The 22,164-nt window shown below is 45.8% G+C and overlaps 2 protein-coding genes across 2 annotated transcripts in view; both read left to right on the top strand.

The window, feature by feature from the left end:
* The window catches only part of LOC306839678 (syntaxin-12-like), an 8,350-nt gene extending 5,745 nt beyond the window's left edge, over positions 1 to 2,605 (top strand). The window contains exons 7-10 of the mRNA XM_079368486.1: positions 1,013 to 1,118; positions 1,306 to 1,378; positions 1,693 to 1,775; positions 1,868 to 2,605. Coding sequence (XP_079224612.1) covers positions 1,013 to 1,118; positions 1,306 to 1,378; positions 1,693 to 1,775; positions 1,868 to 1,963 — 358 coding nt within the window. The 3' untranslated portion in view covers positions 1,964 to 2,605. The remainder of the gene's footprint in view (positions 1 to 1,012; positions 1,119 to 1,305; positions 1,379 to 1,692; positions 1,776 to 1,867) is intronic.
* Positions 2,606 to 4,504: 1,899 nt separating this feature from the next.
* Positions 4,505 to 21,874, top strand: arhgef2a (Rho guanine nucleotide exchange factor (GEF) 2a). Its single transcript, XM_079368474.1, has 23 exons — positions 4,505 to 4,960; positions 10,215 to 10,377; positions 11,292 to 11,359; positions 11,940 to 12,003; positions 12,245 to 12,377; positions 12,517 to 12,626; positions 14,135 to 14,278; positions 14,358 to 14,608; positions 14,809 to 14,934; positions 15,636 to 15,753; positions 16,915 to 16,991; positions 17,171 to 17,342; positions 17,478 to 17,554; positions 17,644 to 17,816; positions 18,085 to 18,152; positions 18,819 to 19,007; positions 19,112 to 19,198; positions 19,287 to 19,336; positions 19,418 to 19,453; positions 19,567 to 19,617; positions 19,757 to 20,077; positions 20,266 to 20,419; positions 21,313 to 21,874. Exons 1-23 carry the CDS (start codon positions 4,898 to 4,900, stop codon positions 21,339 to 21,341), a joined length of 2,724 nt encoding a protein of 907 aa, XP_079224600.1. The 5' UTR covers positions 4,505 to 4,897; the 3' UTR covers positions 21,342 to 21,874.
* The last annotated feature ends 290 nt before the right edge of the window (positions 21,875 to 22,164 follow it).

The raw sequence follows: 22,164 nt of genomic DNA, 5'->3' as shown, positions 1-22,164 counted from the left end.
AGAATCCTTCTGAATGGTTCATGAAGAATGACTGAAGGATACCGGGCCTCGGACCTGTTCTTCACTCTTATTAAAGTTTAAGGTCAGCGTCTGATTCGTCCACATGTTTTCACCCCGCGCAGCTCTCGCCTCGTCCTTTTGCTCTGAAGCTGATTGTAGCATCCAGTCAACATAAAGAACTGGTGATAAATGCCTTTAATGTCCGTCCGTGTCATTCATCAACGTAAGAGCTGAGCAAACAACAAACAATAACTACAAACGTGTTTTAACTGAGCAGCTCATTAATTTCCTTTCTTAACTTTATAGAATTTCATACATTTGCAATAAACATTTACATAACTGAAATATTCTTTATGTAATTGTACCAACCTTGTTCCCTAATTGGCTGATGCCAAAACGCTGTTTTCTTCAATGTTTCCGTCCTCTTTAACTCCTTACTCTCTATCAACGTCTTTTTACTCTTCTTCGTTGCCAAAAACTACCGTTGTACCGCACTTCCGGTTAAAGGAAGCCTTCAAAATAAAAGCCCCAAAACTCCACCATAGACGAAAACTAAAAGGAGTCAAATTATTGGCCTTTACACTGATTCTTCTGAACGTTTTTGTGTTGAATGTCTGTCATGGAGGCGTTTTAACTCTTCAGGATAAATAACACAACTGTGTCTGAGCGATGATCATGACAGGAGACCGAACATTCAGAGAGCTCTGAGAGGACGACGAGACTGAGAGCGACTTACTGAAACAAAGGAGGGAAAATCAGCTTCAGTTTGTTGAGATGCTGCTTCAGAGCTTTCTATTCTGTTTTTAAATTGTTCTTCTCTGTGTGTGTGTGTGTGTGTGTGCGTGTGCGTGTGCGTGTGCGTGTGCGTGTGCGTGTGCGTGTGCGTGCGCGTGCGCGTGCGCGTGTGTGTGTGTGTGTGTGTGTGTGTGTGTGTGTGTGTGTGTGTGTGTGTGTGTGTGTGTGTGTGTGTGTGTGTGTGCGCGTGCGCGTGCGCGTGTGCGTGTGTGTGAAGCCAAGACGACTGGGGTCAGATGACGGCTCAGACGGAGGAGGTGGCCATCACAGAGGAGGACCTGGAGCTCATCAAGGAGAGAGAGACCAACATCCGGCAGCTGGAGGTCGGCCTGTCTTTACCTGTCTCTCATTAATCCACATCGCAGCCTGCGTGTATACAGACGGACCGCGTGGCTCCGCCTCCTCCAGGCGGACACACGTGAAGCACGAGTCTCCCTGTGACCGGCGCTGGCTGTGGCTCAGTGGTGCAGTCGTGTCCGGACACTTACGGGAACATTTTGTGTGTTTCAGTCTGACATCCTGGACGTGAACCAGATCTTCAAGGACCTGGCTGTGATGATCCACGATCAGGGCGAGATGATCGGTGAGTACAAACCCTCCGTGCTGCTGTTTCCACACTCGACCATAAAAACCTTGAACAAAGCAAAGTGAAGTCCGAGGCGAGCGTCTGTCGCGGTCTGGACGGGAGGTTTCACACTTTAACACAAACAATCCTCTCAAGGCTGTGATGTCAGCGATGCTCTCCTCTGATTGGTCAGAACCGTAGTATCAGGAAGTGAAGTGGTGCAGGATGAGCACAGGTGAACGGCGTGCGTGTGTGCGTGCGTGTGTGTGCGTGTGTGTGTGTGTGTGTGTGTGTGTGTGTGTGTGTGTGTGTGTGTGTGTTTCGTCCTGCAGACAGCATCGAGGCAAACGTGGAGAACGCCGAGGTGCACGTGGAGCGAGGAACAGAGCAGCTGCAGAGAGCGGCGCACTACCAGGTGAGTCTGCAGCTTCACTCTGTGATGTCACTCGGTGATGTCACTCGATGATGTCACTCAGGTAAACAACCTCTCTGCGTTCTCTGTCACAGCAAAAGTCCAGGAAGAAGATGTGCATCCTCGCCATGGTGTGCTCCATCGCGCTCGCCATACTCGGCATCATCATCTGGCAGGCGACAGTGAACTGACTCCGCCCCAACTCATGTGTCACTGCTACATTTTTACCGCTGCCCCCGCCCACCTGCAATACCTGCTTGGAATCACCAGAAGAAGAGGCCGATCAAGGAGGACGTGATCGAGCCTGATCTTGTAAATTATCTGAAAACATCCGGTTCCCTGCGAGAGGAAGGACGGCGGCCCGAGGTGGAGCGGGGGCAGCGATCTGAGATTCCTTAATTAGCTTCGTTCATTCTTCTTTACTGCACTAACACTGGCTGTCACTGTATTCACCATGTTACCGGGTCGACCTCAGAGCTAATGAAAAAAAACAAACACACGTCTTGTTGAAGTTGAAGAATCTGTGGTTTTTAGGGGCTGTAAATTATTTTCCTGTTTGGTCGTTGACGCTGACGTGCCGGGGTGAGGATGTGGGTGGGGGGGGCGGAGTCTGACTCCTGGTGGTGATGGAAGCATAGGATGTAATATACATGTTATAAAAAGAAAACATTAAATACATGTCTGTAAATATTCCACAGTGCTGCGATTATATTCTGAACATTATGGAGGATGATAAATCATGACACTATCTCTGGATGACACGTTGAACATTTTTATTGATTTCTATGACTCCTGACGTGAAGCGTAATAAATGTCTTAAACCTTCACTGATACACCGACTCACTGTTTTATCTCATACCTTCTTTATCTGTGTCAGAGGCTTCACTTTTAATTCAGCTCAGGTCGGCCAATCACTCATCACATTAATGAAGAACATGAGAAGGACAACATTCAGGACTTCCTCTGATCACGTGCATATCTGAGAGAGAGTTAGCATGTTTGCTCAGGACACGACGGTGACTTCAGGGTTCACTCTGGAGCACGTTGTGTTTTTAGGAAAGAGATCAACCTGTATTACACATTAGCTCTGCTGTGCATGTATTTTTTTTTCTGATGATATAAGAGACTGTGTGTGTGTGTGTGTGTGTGTGTGTGTGTCTCAAGATGATTGCATTGCAGGATGTTGAAACGTTTCCTGCCATTCTGGTGCATTCTTCCTCCTTACTAGAGAAAACACACAACGTGCCAGCTTTGACACACACACACACACACACACACAAAGTTAAGGATGTGCAATCTCAGTAGACAAGTGGTAACCATGGGCAACACAGTTTTAGCGCATTTAAAGTGGATGAGTTTTGTGGCGCTGCTCTCTCTCTCTCCGTCTCTCTCTGTCTCTCTCTCCCTCTCTCTCTCTCTCTCTCTCTCTCTCTCTCTCTCTCTCTCTCTCTCTCTCTCTCTTTAAGATTTGCTTTTTCCGGTTGATTTCAAGTCTTTATTAGAAGCAAAGTAATAAAGTATTCAAGAGTTAATTTCTGTCATGTTCTTTGACGTACTTTCATGTGAGATCAAACTATAATCACACCAGCGATCCCAACTAGATCTGATATAACACTTAATGAAAAGGTCAAACACTTTGTGTGTGTGCTGCACTGAAGTGTTGATAGTCAATTATCTCCTGCAGGCTCTGCTTTGTGCACTTCCCCGTCTGTGTAATCACCAGCTACACAGAAATGTCACAAGCCCTGATTTCTGATCAGCTGTGGGGGTCTCTCGAGTCCAGAGTCTGGATGTCCACAAAGTCTGTGAAAGAAAAGTCCGGGATTAGTCTCTAAATGCAACTACAAGAGAAAGCTTCAGAGCCATGTTTCCATGTTTGTCACTCCGTTTTGTTTTTGTTTTGTTTTTTTGGGGGGTCGGGGGTGCTTGATGACACGTGGAGGCTCCTTAGCTTAGCTTAGTGTTAAACCGCTTTAGTGTTAGCATGTTTTCCCGCTCCATCGCCTAAAAGAGTCAACATTACAGCATCGATTTGTTAGCAGTCTTATTTTGAAATGTTGCCTGTTAATAACAGTCTCATGTTGTGCAACAAAGTTTAAGTTGTTATAGTTTTTGCCGAGGTATAATATAATATAAAACCTGCAGCTGAAGCTAATGTGAGATGTCTAAAATCCTGCAGTTCCTGGAGTGTCCACTAGAGGCTGGCTGCAGAAGCACAGGAAGTCACATACACACCCATTCAAAAAGCCTGTTTTTTTTTTTTTTACAGCAGACAGCCAGCCTGGTTCAGATAAAACAAACAGGCCTGATTGGCTCGTGTCTCGATGGGCACAAAACCCACCTCGGGCTCCAGCGCTCAGCCTGTCGTTAGGTTGTTCCGGAAACAATCCATAACTTATTAGATGAACATAATGATGAAGTGAAGAAGGCATGAGGCTGAAGATTTAGACTCATAAACTCTTTAGTAATATATGTTTATGGGATTTTTATTTTCTCAAGGACGTTTATATAATCTGTCTGTTTTTTGCTTTCAGTGGAGTCGCCCCCTGCTGGCCGTTAGAAGCGATGCAGGATTGCGACACTGCTGCTTTGGCTTCAGTTATTAAACAGAGAGGCGACGTCCACGTCTCATTTCGCAGTTTGCATTTCTGTCATGGTTACAAAACAGCACACACGTTGATCTCTGACTAAAAAAACATTCTTTATAAAAGCATTTTAGATTTATTGACGGCACTAACCAAGCCTCAAACTTTTTAACATTTGGAAAAAAGCTTTCATTTTGAAAAGCAGTAATAGGATAGCAGACAAGTGAATACTCTGTGTGTGTGTGTGTGTGTGTGTGTGTGTGTGTGTGTGTGTGTGTGTGTGTGTGTGTGTGTGTGTGTGAGGGGGCGGTGATGATTCAGAAGTCAGATTTCTCACAGGAACAGCCACTTCACTGGAAGCAGAAGCACATTGCAGTTGGCCGGTGAGGACAGGTTTTTTTTTTTTTTTTTTAGTTTTTATGTTTCTCTCTCTTTGTCAGATTTGTGAGGGATCGGCGGAGAAGAATACACACATTTATTCCTGGATATTTGTTTCTGACTACACTCACTGTCATTGTGAGAAAACTGTGAGCTGCCACGATGTCCAGAGTCGCCAATCTGTCGAAGCTGCGGCAGGAGAGGATGAGGGAGATCAACCTGAGGGTGAGTGGGCTTCATGTTCATCATTTTAAAAGACGTCATGACATTACTAGAGTTAAAAAAAAAAAAAAAAAGTGGAGGTGATTTCATTAAAGTTTCCTGTTTGTGAGTCAGGCGTGCTCGTTTCCTCTCCAGGATCACGGCCTCTCTCACACGGCCGGCCCGTCATGTCTCTAACATGATACTCTGCCTGTTTGTGGATGTAGGTGGCGAGGTGTTTCTATGTTTGTTGAACACAGTGTACTTGCTCACTGGATATTTAACTATAGCAACTGTTGCCATAGAAATGGCAGTGGGTGTGAGTGTGATATTACTGCTGTCTTTGAGGATGTTTGAGGCCTCCAGTATGAGCCCAGAAAGGTTTTGGTGAAATGAAGAGCTTCTGCCTCGACCTCCCAGTCGCAGACTCTCGTTTTTAAAAAGAGGAGACGTTTTCACATCAGCCAGTCAGATGATGCAAGTTGCTGATTTTGTTTAAATTGCTCAATCTGTGGTTCTAGTGAGCAACACAGCTGCAACATCGTCTGACCTTTACTCCTCGCACTTCTTGTCTTTTTATGTGGTAATAACGTGTATTTGGGGGGGGGGGGCAAAGGCAAACATTTACATACTGCAGTACCTGTGCACCCCCCGCCCCCCCCCCCCCCCCCCCACGCCGGCAGTGTTGGGCAGACAAAGACGAAGACAAGGCGAGGACCTGCGCACCTAAAGGAGAGATAGAAAAATAAAAGAACAATGATATAAACACAATGACGATCAATGGAAGACCAGTCCTCCCATCACCACTCCACTCCACCCATGATGATTTCCTCCATCGAACGGGTCAAAAGACCTGACTGTGATATTACACAAGAAAAATGGGAAGTGCGTGTGTGTGTTAGTGTGAGTGTGTGTTAGTGTGTGTGCTAGTGTGTGTGTGTGTGTGTGTGTTAATGTGTGTGTGTGGGCGTGGGGGGTCGATCCATAGCTGCAGGCCATCCCCACCAACAATCCTGCAGAAGCTACGAGACATGAGAGCTCCCAGAAAAAGAAGTGGTTAGCAACCAAGATCTACAAATAGCGACGTGCAGTAGTGTGATGTAAATGCAGAGAGAGAGAGAGAGAGAGAGAGAGAGAGAGAGAGAGAGAGAGAGAGAGGAGCTTTAACCTGCCACTACTTTAGGCCTACAGCAGCCAGCACAAACTATATAATCTGCATGAAGAAGGATAGAAGGTCCAGAGTGTGTTTCTGCCTTCTGGACCCCGACAGGTCGATGATTCGAACAGAGTCTGAGATTCAGAGGAGGTCCGACGAGCCGGCCTCCGCTCCAGGAGCAGGGTGATGGACCTCTGTCATGTTCCCACAGAGCGGTCTGTGCCGTACATACACACACTGTGTCATTTCAAGATTACAACATGGCTGCGTAAAATACTTGATTCTGATTGGCCCATTACACATAGCAACGTTCCCATCCCTGGTTGGGTGGATAAGGACGCCGAGGAGACAATAAAGGCGTGTGAGATTAATCTGGTTTGTTTCATTTGTGATGTTTTAATGGTGACCTGCAGATGTAAAGCTAACTCTACATCACATGACAACATGGATGTTTAATATTGGACATGGTCCCGTTGTCTCCAGCACTCGTGACTCCTGATTTGTTTCTTTACAGGACAAATGACACCAGAACTTCAGAATCAGAGGCGACACTCTTTTGCACTTTAATAATAAAAATAATAAAAATAAATAATTTCCATAGCAGCACTTTAGAGAAGTTTACCTGAAGGTCACTTTGTCCTGGTTTGTTTTATCATCGTGGAGACACTTTTGAATGTGTCACTGTCGACTCGTACAGTTTTTTCATTGTTGTTTCATTGCAGACGAGAGTCGAGGTTGTCCCAGAGTCACATGATAGGTGTGGAAGGGTTCAGAGGTCGCTCATGTTTAAACAGTTTGCCAAAATGAAAACAAGAGTTCGACATTTTAAGTTTCCTGCCTTGGTTTTTATTCTCACTCGTTCAGGAGTGACACTCTGGTTGAACCTGGTCCTTTTGTGTTTGCATGAGTTCAGCAGACGCAGACTCCTCCTTGGTTGCAGAAACGATACGTGGTGTGTCTGCACCAGCCTCCCCACAGCTTTCTAAATAATCCAGATTTTTTTTTTTTTTTACATGAATCTTTTCAAACAGAGTCCGGAGCAGCCTGGAGAGCTTCTCACCTCTCACATTCAAATATGAATAAAACCTTCCTGATCAAACATTTAACTGAGGCCGTCGTCAGCTGGTTTGATTTATCACTTCTTGTTTCTGCTCTTATTCAGTTTTTATTGGACAGTTTCTTTCGTTTGCTTCCTGTCAGTGTTTTTGCATTTATTCCTCTGTTTCATTTCCTCTTTTGTCAGAACCGTACAAGTTTGGGTTTTGTCACTCAAATGTCGGTCAGAGAGGCTAAACTTAAATTACCCAGAGTGCTTTGCGATCCAGCGGGGGAATGGATCTGGGTTACTGGACCGTTCGTGTCCCCACAGTGGTTTCCTGTGGTCCTGGAAGTGGAGCGGTGAGAGAGAGAGCGCACCTGTGAAACAGAGCGGGTCATGCTGCGAGGATGTTTTCACCGTGTCAGAAATGTTTCTGCGACGTAAAGAATCACACACACAGGTCATAAAGACTTTATCTTTAGTGTTAGCCTTGTAACTCATGACGCCATTAAAACAAAACACTTTCAGTGATCTGAGAGTCACAGACTCATTTCCAACGTCGGATAAAATCTGATGCAAGATGCGTCAGCGTCCTGTGATCTCAGCCTTTTGTTGTGAGGGAGTCAGTGGTCCGGTGTACGCAGCCAGTAAATCCAACAAAGAAGAAGAATGTGACGCAGTGATTCCTCAGAAGGTCTGCAGCTCTGAGGTTGTCTCTTAATCCGCAGGATGTTCAAACATGCACACAGGTAACGCTCAATCTTCAGGGTCAGACCCCAAACAGAAAAACTAGGACGATACGGATCGGTTATTTTGGTATCTTTCCCAATACTTGACCGTGGAAACGCCAATCAATGCTTGTCGTACTGAACCGGACGACTTGGTGGAAACGAGGCTCTTAAACAAAGCTGCTTCCTGTGATGAGCCCCACCTGAAGGTGACACCCTGCTGGAGCAAGTCGTATCACACTGAGCCAATGAGAAATAAATAAACCTGTTTGACACTTTAAAATAGATGTTCTCTGTTTTAGTTTATTAGTCTGGGTCAGTGCCTGATGAAAAAGATAACTTCCTCTAAACTGTTCACAGAAGTGAAGAAGACGAGGTTTAGGTTTGACGCCGCTGAAAGCAGAAGGAAGTGAAAACTAAACGTATGGATGATTCTGAATGGAGCGGGTGGCGTTACTGTGTGGACTCTCTGACGGGCTGGTAATGTGAACTGTTGTTTCTGTAGGCTGGTTGATCTTCACTCCTGTTAGCCTGTGTGATCTCTGCATTCTTCAAAAAAAGAGGTATTTAATGGTTTTTCGTTCAGCTCTGCAGTGAGCATGATCAGCTTTTTGGTTTCATTTTTGAGCTAAGCTAGTTGAAGCTAATCGCTTTAGCTTCACAGATGAAGCACTGACAGTTTTTCTCCTGTCTCAGTAAAGACTGTTCAGACCAACAGAAGTATAATATATCAAGATGTGGTGTGACATGCTCAACCTGTTCATCGAGTTCTGCTCCCACTATAACTTCACTGTGACCACTAAAACCAGTACAACCAATAGGTCAACAAACACAAAGGTCCATTGTATTTAAGTGTGATGGTCGTCTTCTCCTCTTTTAAACGTCATCATGAGTTTGAGTGTCTGTCGTTAAAATGTGTCGTAATCGCTCGGACTTCTGCTTTCACACATGTGATCGTCATTAGAGCTTCTTCTTTTCTGAGAACAAAAAAAAAAAACAGCACAAACATAAACATACGGGAAGTCACAGTCTTTGGGGGAGCCCCTGATTTCATCTCCAGGAGACCCCAGAGATCAGAACAAGCTGCAGCTGGAGGTGTGATGAACAAGCAGGGGGTAGGCTATAGACTGGTGTAGTAATGACGTATCTTTGTAGGCCAACCCGAAAAAATGCCGCCAGTGGTTCCTATGTAAATTCGTCTATGACATTTTTGCTTTGGATTTTGGATCATTGCAGAAAATAATCTCTGTGTCAAACACACGTTTCTGATGCTGTTTTGTTCAGCAGGATAATCTTTACAGATGAACATCATTTATATGAAGTTTGAAGAGTTAATGCAGCCGAGAGAAGTAAAAAGCTAATTTCTGTTCTAGCGAACTACACCGCGGTCGGTTTGTAATGACGTCACGACCGTTATGCTTCATCGATCTAATCAGTGGATTTGACAAGCTAGCTAAGCGTTAGCTTAATAAGTTGTTTATTAACCTAATATTTACAAGAGAACTGAAAAACATGACTAGAGGCTGTAAGGAGGATTAGTGAGAGAGTTCCCGGCGTGATGACGTTTAATGTCTCCATGACAACCACTGTAGTTTCAGTTAGCTACTCGTTAGCAACTGACGTTTAAAGTTCACGTAAAAACTTTAAAATTCACAAGTGGGGTCTTAGCTAACGTAGTTTATCTCGTCTAACAAAACGTCAACATCTCTTCAGCTTGTGTTAACCACAGACCTTATTTCAGGCGTCTAAACACAAACACATTCAAAATCCACTTTGACTTTTAGAGTTAGGAACCCATGGTGCTAAAATGCTAACTCACTTCCTGGTTTTAGGACCCAAAACTACACCAGTCTATATGCTCTATATATGCCTCTGACTAGGCAGTTAGCCAATCATAGTTCAGTTCTTGGTGACCAATCAGATATTTTGTTCCATCCCCACTGTTGACCATGTGTGTCTCCTTCAGTGTTTTCATCAGAGGCTCTCCTTCCTCTTGTTAGCATGACTGGTTTGGCGTTGAGCTTGTCATGTTAGCGGTTAGCTTCCTTCTCTTTTTGAACTGGACTCGTTCGCTTGCTTTCAGGTCATAACAGAAAGTCTGACATGATCACCGTTTGAGCTTCAGATCCTGAGTGTGACGTCAGATGAAGATGCTGAACGCATGGTGATGAGTTCAAAGGCCTCGATGTTTCAAACACGCCGTGACAAACTTTCCCATTTTGTGTTTTTATGTCCAGCATAAAGTAAAAATCTGAAAAATACATTTTGAAGTCCAGAAAACATTCTTGTAAAATATGTTCTCTCTTTAACCCGTTTGCTCCCTCTGAGCTCATTTCTGTGTGCTTCTCCCTGCAGAACAAAGAGAGGGAGAGAATGAGGGAGCGAGAGAAGGCGGCGAGGGAGAGGGAGGCCCGTTACAGCAACGGTCATCTCTTCACCTCTCTGACGGTTTCAGGAACCACGCTGTGTTCGGCCTGCAACAAGAGCATCACGGCCAAGGAGGCGCTCAGCTGCCCAAGTCAGTACCGCTCACACCTTCTGCATGTTCAGAGAGCAACAAGATCAGGAAAGAGTGCTCAGGTAGAGGTCAAAGTTCGGCCATTTTGTTTCCCTTAGTCAGAGGAAAAGAACTCCTAGCTTAATCTAATTATCCTTTGATCTCCTGAACGTTGTGTTTGTTACTTTTAAAACGTGAATCAGTCCGTTATCTGTAACCACAGATTGTATGAAACATGGACGTCACACTGAAGGGGAATTTTGAAGCTAAACGTTGGAGGACACCATTTTGGAAACTCTGTCTCAGACTAGCAGCAATGTGCACGAAGTCTCACAGCAAGCGCTTCGTCTCCGGAGCGTGTCGGGAGCGCCACCACGAGCCCGCTGCAAACACACGCCAAGCTGAACATCATAGATTTGACCCGGACAGGAAGTAAACGCACAGAGCGTCCCGCCCAATTTCAAAATAAAACACAATAAACAGACGACCTTGATTCCCCCGGTGACGCTGTAGTTCTGTGATGCACGGACCCAGTGGGGCAGATCACGCCATCGTACGGGTCAAAACCGTGGCGTTGACAGAACACAGCGCGCAATGACCATGTGGAAATCGACAGCAACTTTAAGTTAAGCTAACAACAAGCAAACAGATGAAGCAGACTTCTGAAAAACAGCACCCCGAATTATGAATAAGTTTTAGCATCAAAGCCGTCGACGCGAGCAGCCGGCCTCAAGTGGACAGTCGAGGAACTGCAGGTTCAAGCACTTCAGTGTGGCGTCATGTTAGAGGTTTTTCACCTTGTAGAAAGCATCAATCTGATCTGTTTAACACAGACTGTGAGCGTGGAAATCCAGGACGTTTTAAATCCCTTTAATCTGACAACAGGCTCCAAACACTGACGTGACGCCTTCATGTACTGCTTCTTTTTTTCCCAGCATGCAACGTAACGATCCACAACCGCTGTCGAGACACTCTGCCGAACTGTGCCAAGATGAAACAGAGGGTAAGACTCACATTACCACATGGATCCTGACTGTTCGGGTTTACTGAATCTCATTTATTTATTATATTTATTATTGTTTGTTTGAATTGTATCTAAATTAAGGGATAAATAAAGTTTTTTGAATTTGAAGTACAAATCCAAAGTCATGACAGTTGTTCCTTTAAAGATTTCTTCATATTGAGCAATAATAAAAAGAAGAGTATTATGTACTGTGACTGCTGGTCAAATATGAACCTCGCTGTGAGCCTCCTCCAGCAGCAGCAGCAGCGGCGGCGTGACTTACTGACCTGCGAAGACGACGTGCATCCAAACGTTTAATCGACCAGGCTTCATAAATAATCTCTGTTTTCTGTGAAGACTCATTTTCTCAGATGTTTTTTCTCGTCGTCGCAGGAAGTCAGAGTGAAATAAAATCAGGGCTTCTGTAGTGACTCACACAAACCCGAGAGGAAATCTAACATCCTGGCATTTCACAAACATGGCTGCCTGGTGGTTTAATAGTTAAAGATCTCAGCATAGAAGAAGAAGTCAGGTGTCATTGTGTGCCATGCAAACTGACCGCTGTCCTTCACGACCACAGCAGCAGAAAACCGCCCTGCTGAGGAATAACTCGAGTCTGCAGAACGTCACCCTGCGAACGAAAAGTGAGAACTTTCACCTTTTTTATTCTCCCTGATGTTTTTACTGATCTTCCTCCTGATGTTGTTAAAATGTTCTTTTCTTGTTGCATCGAACGAGGATTACAAAGTTGAACTCGAAGCTGCCACAAGAGAAAGGAGGGAGAGACTTAAGAAACGATGTTTAATTTAGTGCAGGAAGAAACAAGTGCACGAACCCGACTTCCTCCTAAGACGTCTTGATTCTCATTATTCTCCTCCCGCTCAGCTCCGGGGATGCGTGAACGTCCGACCTCGGCCATCTACCCCTCGGAGAGTTTCAGACACACCCTGCTGGGCTCCCGCAGAGGACGCTCCGGCCTCTCGCTGTCAAAGAGCGTCTCCACCAACAACATCTCCGGGTGAGCGTGACGTCCGCTGCTCGGCAGATTCAGAGCGATATGAGGAACACGCCGTGATTGAATCAGTTAAATGCTGCAGACGGGAGGAGGGTCACTGACAGCTCCTCGTTCTTCTTCTTTGTTGGTGTTGTGGTTGTAGGACCCTGACTGATGACTCCCCTCTGGGTCTGCGGAGGATCCTGTCTCAGTCCACAGACTCCCTCAGCTTCAGGAACAGAGCCATGTCTGTGGAGTCTCTCAACGACGACGGTAACCGAACACATCACACGAGGTGATAGGAGACACAGTCAACAGACATGATGAGGCAGAAACAGTCTGCCAGGCGATGGCCTGATTCAAAGCTCATGTAATGAAGCTTCAGAGCTTCAGCAGCTCGTCTGAAGGTTTACTGACTGTGTTCAAACTTAAATCAATGAACAATCAGAGGACAGTAAATGTACGTCATATTATTTAGCTCAGGGGTGTCCAAAGTGCGGCCCGGGGGCCATTTGTGGCCCTTGAGTGGATTTTTTGTGGCCCTTGACTTCAAATCGAAGAATCAGAAGATTTTGGCCCCAGGCCTCATCAGATGGCATATTTCATTCTTATTGTCTTCTTCATGTTAGCGAGGGAGACCTATAAAAGCCTGACTATTCTTTCCAAAAAAATTAGAACACAACAGTTTCCCACTGCAGTTAGTTATTGTGTGTTTACATTATTTTTTGAAGAGGTCAAAATACAAAAAGTTCCTTCCAATATAAAAAAAAAAAAAAAAAAAAAAAACCCTGTGGCCCGTGAGTGATTCTAACGCGACAGTTTTGGCCCACAAGAAAAAAAGTTTGGACACCACTGATTTAGCTCATAAAAAACCAGCGTGAAGCAGACACGTGTTCTTGGATGTTGATGTGAATTTTCATTCGCATAGCTTATACTATGAGTCACAATAAGAAGTGTCAAATAGTCAAGTTTTTTGGGGACTTAGATAGATAGATAGATAGATAGATAATAGATAGATAGATAATAGATAGATAGATAGATAGATAGATAGATAGATAGATAGATAGATAGATAGATAGATAGATAGATAGATAGATAGATAGATAATAGATAGATAGATAGATAGATAGATAGATAGATAGATAGATAGATAGATAGATAGATAGATAGATAGATAATAGATAGATAGATAGATAGATAGATAGATAGATAGATAGATAGATAGATAGATAGATAGATAGATAGATAGATGTTTGATGTCTGAATAAATGCAAGTGATGTAGAAAGGTTGGAGACACCTGCTATCGAGGCCGAGGTCGTCTTTATTGTCAATTTTTTAACATGTTCTGGACATACAGAAAAATCTAAAAAAAATGAACAGTAGAAATATAAAATTATTAATATTTTTATATTGTATGAAATTACAATATATATACAAAAATATAAAGGATAAAAATAAAAACACAGATTTACAAAACCTTCAAGATACTGTGCATTAACTGCAAGTAAATAAATAAATTAATATAAATAATAATAATAATAAATAAATATGGAGTTAACCGTTGCTAAGGAAACGGCTCTTATTTCAGATTGTAATTCATGACAGTTGTTTCTGTATTAATGTTTAGTTTGAAATGACAGATTACAGAGTCCTCTGACTGATGGAGGAGAACAGAAGCTGCAGCGTCTGATTCATTCAATAAAAAATAAATAAATAAATAAACATCAGGTGGATTGAAACAGCAGCAATAAAGCGTCTGAACTCGTCTCGTCTTGTTCAGGAGAGATCTACTACACCTCGGTCCTGGAGGAGATCGAGTACGAGGGTCAGGACTTTAAGGCGGACTCGTGGAGCATGGCGGTGGACAGCAGCTACCTGCAGACTCACCGTAAAAACGTCATCAAGAGACAGGACGTCATCTACGGTGAGCGTCCTGCGTCCTCAGCAGCACGCCACATGATCGTCCTCCTCTCTGATCCTCTCTGACTCCTCCTCGTCCTCAGAGCTGATCCAGACGGAGCTGCACCACATGCGGACGCTGCACATCATGGAGCGCGTGTTCAGGCAGGGCATGCTGGACGAGCTGCAGCTGGACCCGAGCACCGTGCACGCCATGTTCCCCTGCCTGGACCAGCTCATCAGGATACACTCGCACTTCCTCGCACAACTCCTGATGAGACGCAACCTCAGCCTGCATCCCGGATCCAGCCGCAACTTCACCATCCACCAGCTGGGAGACATTCTGCTGGAGCAGGTGACACACACACACACACACACACACACACACACACACACACACACACACGTGTAGCACTACATTTATGACAAATGTCATTACATGTGACAACTTCAAATCTGATACCAGGTCTGTACACTGGACTAAACAAACCTCTCTGTGTGTGTGTGTGTGTGTGTGTGTGTGTGTGTGTGTGTGTGTGTGTGCTCCTCTGTCAGTTCTCAGGTCAGTGTGCGGACGACATGAGGAAGACGTACGCTGAGTTCTGCAGTCGACACTTGAAGTCTGTTAAACATTACAAAGAGCTGCTGGCCAGAGACAAGAGGTTCCAGTGCTTCATACGGGTCAGACACACACACACACACACACACACACACACACACACACACACACACACACACACACACAGTATTACTGATGAGAGGAAGTTGTGATTTAAGCAGAAGTGGATTTAGAGTTTTCAAACTGAACACATAATAAACTGAGGTCGACTCGTGTGCTGAGTGAGAGGAACGAGTCCCTTTGAACGAGTCACACGGAGGTTACATGTAAATTATTATTATTATTATTATTATTATTATTATTGTTATTTTTCAGTCCAGGTTGTCGGTGTTATAAATTTACAAAACCGGATGAATCATATATTTCACACATCTGGACTGATCAGCAACTAAAAACAAAGAATAACACCAGAGAAACGAGGAGGCCGTGTCTGAAACTGGAACTGCCGTTTCAATGACATCATCATTTGAGGCTATGCTAATGTTAGCATCGAGCCGAGTCCGCGCCGTGTGACGAAAAAATATGACGATAAATGTTCTCGATGGACATTTAAATCCAAGTAGTCAGAAAACTTGAAAAGAAATAGACAATCTCAAGCCTCAATAACCGTTTTGATGACTGTCCCCCTAGTGGTCAAGAGCTGAATAAGAGGACTGTTGTCATGGCAACAGCACAGTTAAACGTTCCGTCTTTCATTTCTTTCCCGTCCCGTCATTTTCTCATCTTAAAAAACAAAAATAACTCATCGGGCTCTTCTTCGCAGCGGGTGAGTCGGGGGCCGTTGCTCCGTTGCCATGGCGTCCAGGAGTGCATCCTGCTGGTGACTCAGCGAATCTCAAAGTATCCTGTTCTGGTTCAGAGGATTCTGGATAACACCATGGGTGAGTCAGCATTAAAAAAAAACATCCCAGCTGCTCTCTTTTTATTCAAACACTTTCTATCACATTTAAAAAAACAAAGAATGTTCTTTAACACAACAACAGGAAACATGGAAACAAAAGGTCACAACTTTGCTCTTCAATCAAAACATAAAGTCTCTTTTATTAAATCACATTTTTTGAGGAGTTTGTGTTTCATAAGTGGAGAATTTAAACTTCCTGAGATCTCATCTTACAGACACTTTTCTGTTCATAGTTTTTTGTGTTTTAATGAAGCCGATGCAAAAGTGCAGAAAAATCCTGCAGTTCATCAAGTGTCCACTAGAGGCAGGAAGTCACATACACACCCATTCAAACAGCCTGTTTTTACAGCAGACATGAACATGTTTACAGCACGTAGGTGTGATTAGCTCATGTCTCCATCCACACACACTGTACGGGGGGGAATGTTTTGATGACTCAGCAGTTTTGATTGGATGAAGGATCGGAGTTATTCTCAATAAGTCGTGTAGCTGACCTGATTGACAGGTGGGCGCCGTGTAACGGTTTGTCAGGAGGCTTAAAACCCGCCTCAGCTCTCAGCCTGTCGTTAGCTTGACTCAGAGTTAGCCTGAGACAGCATTTCCAGCACGGAGACCGCCACCGACAGGACTCCAGCGCCCCCTGCAGGGACACACGGGGGACTCCAGCGCCCCCTGCAGGGACACACAGGGGACTCCAGCGCCCCCTGCAGGGACACACGGGGGACTCCAGCGCCCCCTGCAGGAACACATGGGGGACTCCAGCGCCCCCTGCAGGGACACACGGGGGACTCCAGCGCCCCCTGCAGGAACACACGGGGGACTCCAGCGCCCCCTGCAGGGACACATGGGGGACTCCAGAGCCCCCTGCAGGGACACACAGGGGGACTCCAGCGCCCCCTGCAGGGACACACGGGGGACTCCAGCGCCCCCTGCAGGGACACACGGGGGACGCCACTCAGCCTTCAAACATTCATATTTACAGTCTGTGATTTCAAGTTGTCGATGTGTAACATGAACGCACGTCTGGTAACAAGCTGCACATTTCTCTATAAATCCAGAACTTCCTTGTTTCTATAAACTTAAAGGATTTTTTGCAGGAAAAACAGAAACTAACTAAAGGTGTTTTTTTTTTCTCCTGCAGATGATGAAGAGGAAGCGTCCTCTCTGGCTCAGGCTCTCTCCATGGTCAGAGAGCTTCTGAGTTCAATCGACCAACAGGTATAAAAAAAACCCTCTCTGACTGACGTGAAGTTATTATGATACTCACCAGACCAAGCTCCGCCTCCTAAAAGAAGAAAAGCTGAACAGTAGACAGAAGTTTTATGTGACTGATAAAACGAGGGGATGTTTGCAGTCCGGGTCGGAGCTGATGTTTGTGCCCTCCTCCTGATGTTCAGATGGAGGATCTGGAGAAGACTCATCGTCTGCAGGAGATCCAGGCCAAGCTGGACCCGCGGGCCGAGACCAGGGTCCGGGACGGTTCTCTGTTCAAACCAGGAGAGCTCTTCAGACGGAGGCTCGTCCACGAAGGGACGCTGTACTGGAAGACACCGGGATCGAGGCTCAAAGGTACGCGTTGCTACGGCAACAAAGAAGACTCCCAAATCGAGGGAGAGGATGATGTCACGACCCGGCTCCAGAGTGCACTTCACAATACTGTGTGTGTGTGTGTGTGTGTGTGTGTGTGTGTGTGTGTGTGTGCAGATATCCAGGTCCTCCTGATGACAGACATCCTGGTGTTTCTCCAGGAGAAAGACCAGCGGTACATCTTCCCTTGTCTGGTAAGAAAATTCTGATGGATCGCCTGTTTGTTGATTTTTTAATTCAAACAAATGTTGGTGCTGCTAACTCTCCTCTGTGTGTGATCCAGGACAAACCCCCGGTGCTGTCCCTCCAGAACCTGATCGTGAGGGATATAGCCAATCAGGATCGAGGGATGTTCCTCATCAGCGACTCGTGTCCTCCGGAGATGTACGAGTTTCACGCCGCCACCAAAGAGGACAAGAACGTGTGGATCCGACACATCCAGCACACCGTCAGCAAGTGAGAAAACACACAACGCTGTTTTTCTTTGATTTAGAGGGAAAGTGTAACGTTGGTTTTAAAAAGTGAACCTTAAAGATCGAACTCAGGTTTGTATGTTCAGGGATCAATTACGTTTTATACGTTTGTGTTTTTAAATCAACACCAAGAAACATTCGTCTCAAAGTCCGATGTTTTCAGAATCCCAACTTTTTTATCAATAAAATCAACAAAAAAAACCCTCAAAGAAAACATCATGAAACCGGATCTCTGTGCTCTGCGTCCTCAGGTGTCCGTCGAGGGAGGAGTTTCCTCTCATAGAGACTGAATACAAAGCTCACCTGAGGAGACTCAAAGGTCAGACACAAAACAAAAACATCACGCAGCATTCACGAGTTTAAAACACAAATCCAGCAGCTTCTCAAAACTCACATTTAAAGGAAGTGATGACAGCAGTCACACACGAACACGGAGAGGAGACGCACATGCAGCGTACACGGCCCCTGAGGTCACCTGAGGTCACCTGAGGTCACCTGAGAGGTCACCTGAGAGGTCACCTGAGGTCACCTGAGAGGTCACCTGAGGTCACCTGAGAGGTCACCTGAGGTTACCTGAGAGGTTTCCTGAGAGGTCACCTGAGAGGTCACCTGAGAGGTCACCTGAGAGGTCACCTGAGGTCACCTGAGAGGTCACCTGAGGTCACCTGAGGTTACCTTAGAGGTCACCTGAGGTCACCTGAGGTTACCTGAGAGGTCACCTGAGGTTTCCTGAGAGGTCACCTGATGTCACCTGAGAGGTCACCTGAGAGGTCACCTGAGGTCACCTGAGAGGTCACCTGAGAGGTCATGTGACATCAGAGAGATGATTCAGAGCGCACGAATCTTAGTGTGATGAAGCTGTGTGTTACATCGAAGCAGGTGTGATGCAGACGCTGTCAGGTAGCAGGATGTACTGAAGGTGTGAGATGTCTAATAATCCTCCCTCCACACACACACACACACACACACACACACACACACACAGCTGACCTGCAGCAGAAGGACCGGGAGATGATGGAGCTCCTGCAGGAGAGGGTGATGTTGTTCTGCGAGCTGACGGAGGTGACGAGTGGCCACGACGGGCTTCAACCCCCCATGACGCGATATTTTTTCAGAGCGGACACACCGCAAGCCCCCCGAGCCGAGAAACTGCTGATGGACGCCACGGCCGAGGGTAACCGCCAACCGTGTCTGAAAACTACAAGACTTAAGAACGACGCACTAAACTCATAGTGTGTGTGTGTGTGTGTGTGTGTGTGTGTGTGTGTGTGTGTAAAGTGGACAGGTTGAGTGAGCTTCTTCTGGGCTCCAGCTTGGACATCCCTCTCCTGTATCATCACAACCACTTGGAGGCGCTAGAGACCAGTGAGTGAACTAAACAGACGTGTGATGAGTGAAAGTCTGAAACCTGTCCAGGTGTTCCAGGTGTGACGCCGAGCGTTCTCTGTTTCAGGTGATCAGGATCTGCTGCTCAACGGAGCTCATGATTTCTTTGCTGCAAAGGTGAGCTGATTGGCTGACAGGGGTGCAGGGGGCGGGGCTTTCAGGGTTGGTTCTGAGCTTTTTTTTTTTTTTCTTCTGAAGGATTGTTTGAGGAGTCCCGACCAGCAGCCGCCCTCGGTGAGCACGGCGTTGAGCGTTTATTTAAAAGTGAAGAAGATGAGTTTCTATTTCGATGAACAAGCTGAGTGATTGTAAAGTATCAATAAAGGTTTTCCTGCCTGTGTTTGCAGGAGAGCTATCAGAGGCTGGTGAATCTCAGTGTTTATCTTCACGCACTTCAGGTGAGAATCTCTCTGAACATCTTCAACACAGCTGATTTAAAATCTGTCTTGAAAAAGAACTCTTGCATGAGAAAATACACGTCTGATTGAACTTCATAGATTCAGTGAATTTGGTTGTTTTCTTGATGGGCTGCTGCAGGCTGCAGTCATCAAACAGGACTCCATCTTGGAGCTGCTGCTGCAGCCTCAAGACGCAGCGTCCCCAGGTTCAGGAGGAGCGTGGCGCCCCCTGTGGCGGGACAGTGGAAATCGTGAGTCCAGTGCTGGGTCGACCATCGGGGAGCTGGCGCTCCTGCAGAGACAGCACAGTCTGCTGCAGGAGGAGCTGCTGAGGCTGAGAGACGCAGAGAGCCGCTTCAAAGACAGCGAGAAGGCTCGGAGCAAGCTGGAGCGACAGGTCCGACACATGAAGGTCTGCAGCGGGGCCACGCCCACTCTCCAGACGCAGGTGGAGCCACAGGTCAGCATCGGTCAGATTCCAACAAAGCAGGAACCCACCCCTCCTTTTTTTTATACCTCTTATAACCTGTTTAGAAATGAAGCCAACACACAAGTACCAGAAACTGCAGTTCCTCAAGTGTCCACACGAGGCTTTAATTATTTAAAAGCTTATGTCTGAAGTCTCTGTTTCTCGTCTCACTGTTACAGCACGTGTCTCTACAGTCGGGAAGGGGCGGCGACCTACAGCGAGGCGGTGGCAAGGAAGCATTCAGCCAATCAGACGGCCTGCAGGATGGCAGTGATTTGGAGGCGGACATGACGTCAGACGAAGATGACGAGTCGGTATCCGAAAGCTCCAAAGGTCAGACCCAAGGAACAACAGCCAGTGACTGTAAATGTTCTTTATAACGGTGGAGTCAGTAGAAATGTTCAAACTAGGCCCCTCCCCCTGGGCTCGTCGTCCCCCCCCGAACGTGCACGCCGCCCACTGCAGGACGTAGTGTGTAAACTAGGGGCTCGCAAGCTAGCACATGCTAGCACACGCTAACCGCCTGCCGACCGTGGTGTTTCGCCTCACTATGATTTTTTCTCTTCTTCGCCACCACTTCTGCATCTGCTCGTATAAGTGATTGATCCCTTACATGATTTTAAAGGTCACATGTTCTCCTCCTCTTCAGTGTAAATAAGTCTCAGAGCGTCTGGTTGTAAACTCTGATCCTGTATTTGATCATGTCTATAAACCCCTCTATTTCAGCCCTGCTCAGAACAGGCTGTTTCTGTGTCTGTAGCTTTAAATATGTAAATGAGCTGTGTCTGACCACGCCCCCTCTCTGGAAGGGCTCGGGTGTACTTGCTGCTTTCTGGCTCCATGTCCTATTGTTTACGGTGAGAAGGCAGACTCAGAGGGCAGAACAAACACCTAGCTGTGGGAGTGTCACCCACCTGGGGGAGGGGCTACTGCCCTTTGTGATGTCATGAAGGGAACATCTCCGAACGGCCTGTTTGAGCACATTTTCTGAAAGGTGGAGCAGGCAGAAGACGGAGAGGATGGACTTTTCTCATCATCGGGGGGTTTGTAGACAGACATGTTAGAGGAACATGGTGAAGAGGAGTCTGCAGAATATTTGACCTTTGCAGAATATTTGGAGGTCAGCGTGTGTGCGGCTGTAACTTCAAATAGAAACACTGACATGAACATCGTTTTGAGGTTTTGTTGGACCACAGGACTAACTTTGTATTTTTTCTTTCTTTCAGATCTTCACGATATCCCGGAAGAGATCTGATCCTCTGCATGAGCCACCAAGCTTCCCCGCTTGTTGTTTTAAGTCATCATGATGTGAACTGATCGACTCCCCGGACAAACACACACACACACACACACACACACACACACACACACACACACACACACACTAAAAGCACAACAATGTTTATTTAGCTGCTTTGTTTTCTCGGTCTTTGGCTTGTGACAGTGAGTTGTTTTATTTTGAACGATGAGGGGAAAACTGATGGATGATTCTCATACTTGACTTCTTGATCCGTAGATTTGACTCTGATGGTTTTGGCTCTGTGAGAGCAACTGCACTCCAACGTACCACAAATCAGGGAATTTCTAACTTGTTGTTCCAAACAGGAGGTAACAGGAGGACACATTGTGAAAAACGAGTCTAATAATGCGATTTGCACTTTTGTCGTTCTTCTGGGCGTCCTCTGACTTATTAGACATTATTCACTCCTTTTACGACACGACGTGACACTTTGAATAATTTCTCTTTTTAAAAGCAAGAAATTTAAATTGATGGAGTAAACTGAGGGATAAAAACCAGAAAACTTGAACAATGTCGTCAAACCATCCTGCAATAAAAGCTGCAGCCCCGTGTCAGTCAGCTGATTCACCGAGGACGGACTGTGGTCGCTAACAGCTCCAAACACAAGAGAAGGACAAAAGCATCATTGTGTGTCGAGGTGCCGATTTTAACCTCTGCTAATGTTTTTAAAGGTAGAACTGTTCTCCTTCAAACATCGATCTCATTCAAAGAGCTCCACTGTTCAGCCTGTGGGAGTCGACGCAGCTCTTCGCCTGCGTTGCACCCGCTGCGGATTGCA

This window comes from Symphodus melops (assembly GCF_947650265.1).
Source record: "Symphodus melops genome assembly, chromosome: 18".
NCBI lineage: Eukaryota > Metazoa > Chordata > Actinopteri > Labriformes > Labridae > Symphodus > Symphodus melops.
This window is presented reverse-complemented; position numbering and strand designations above follow the sequence as displayed.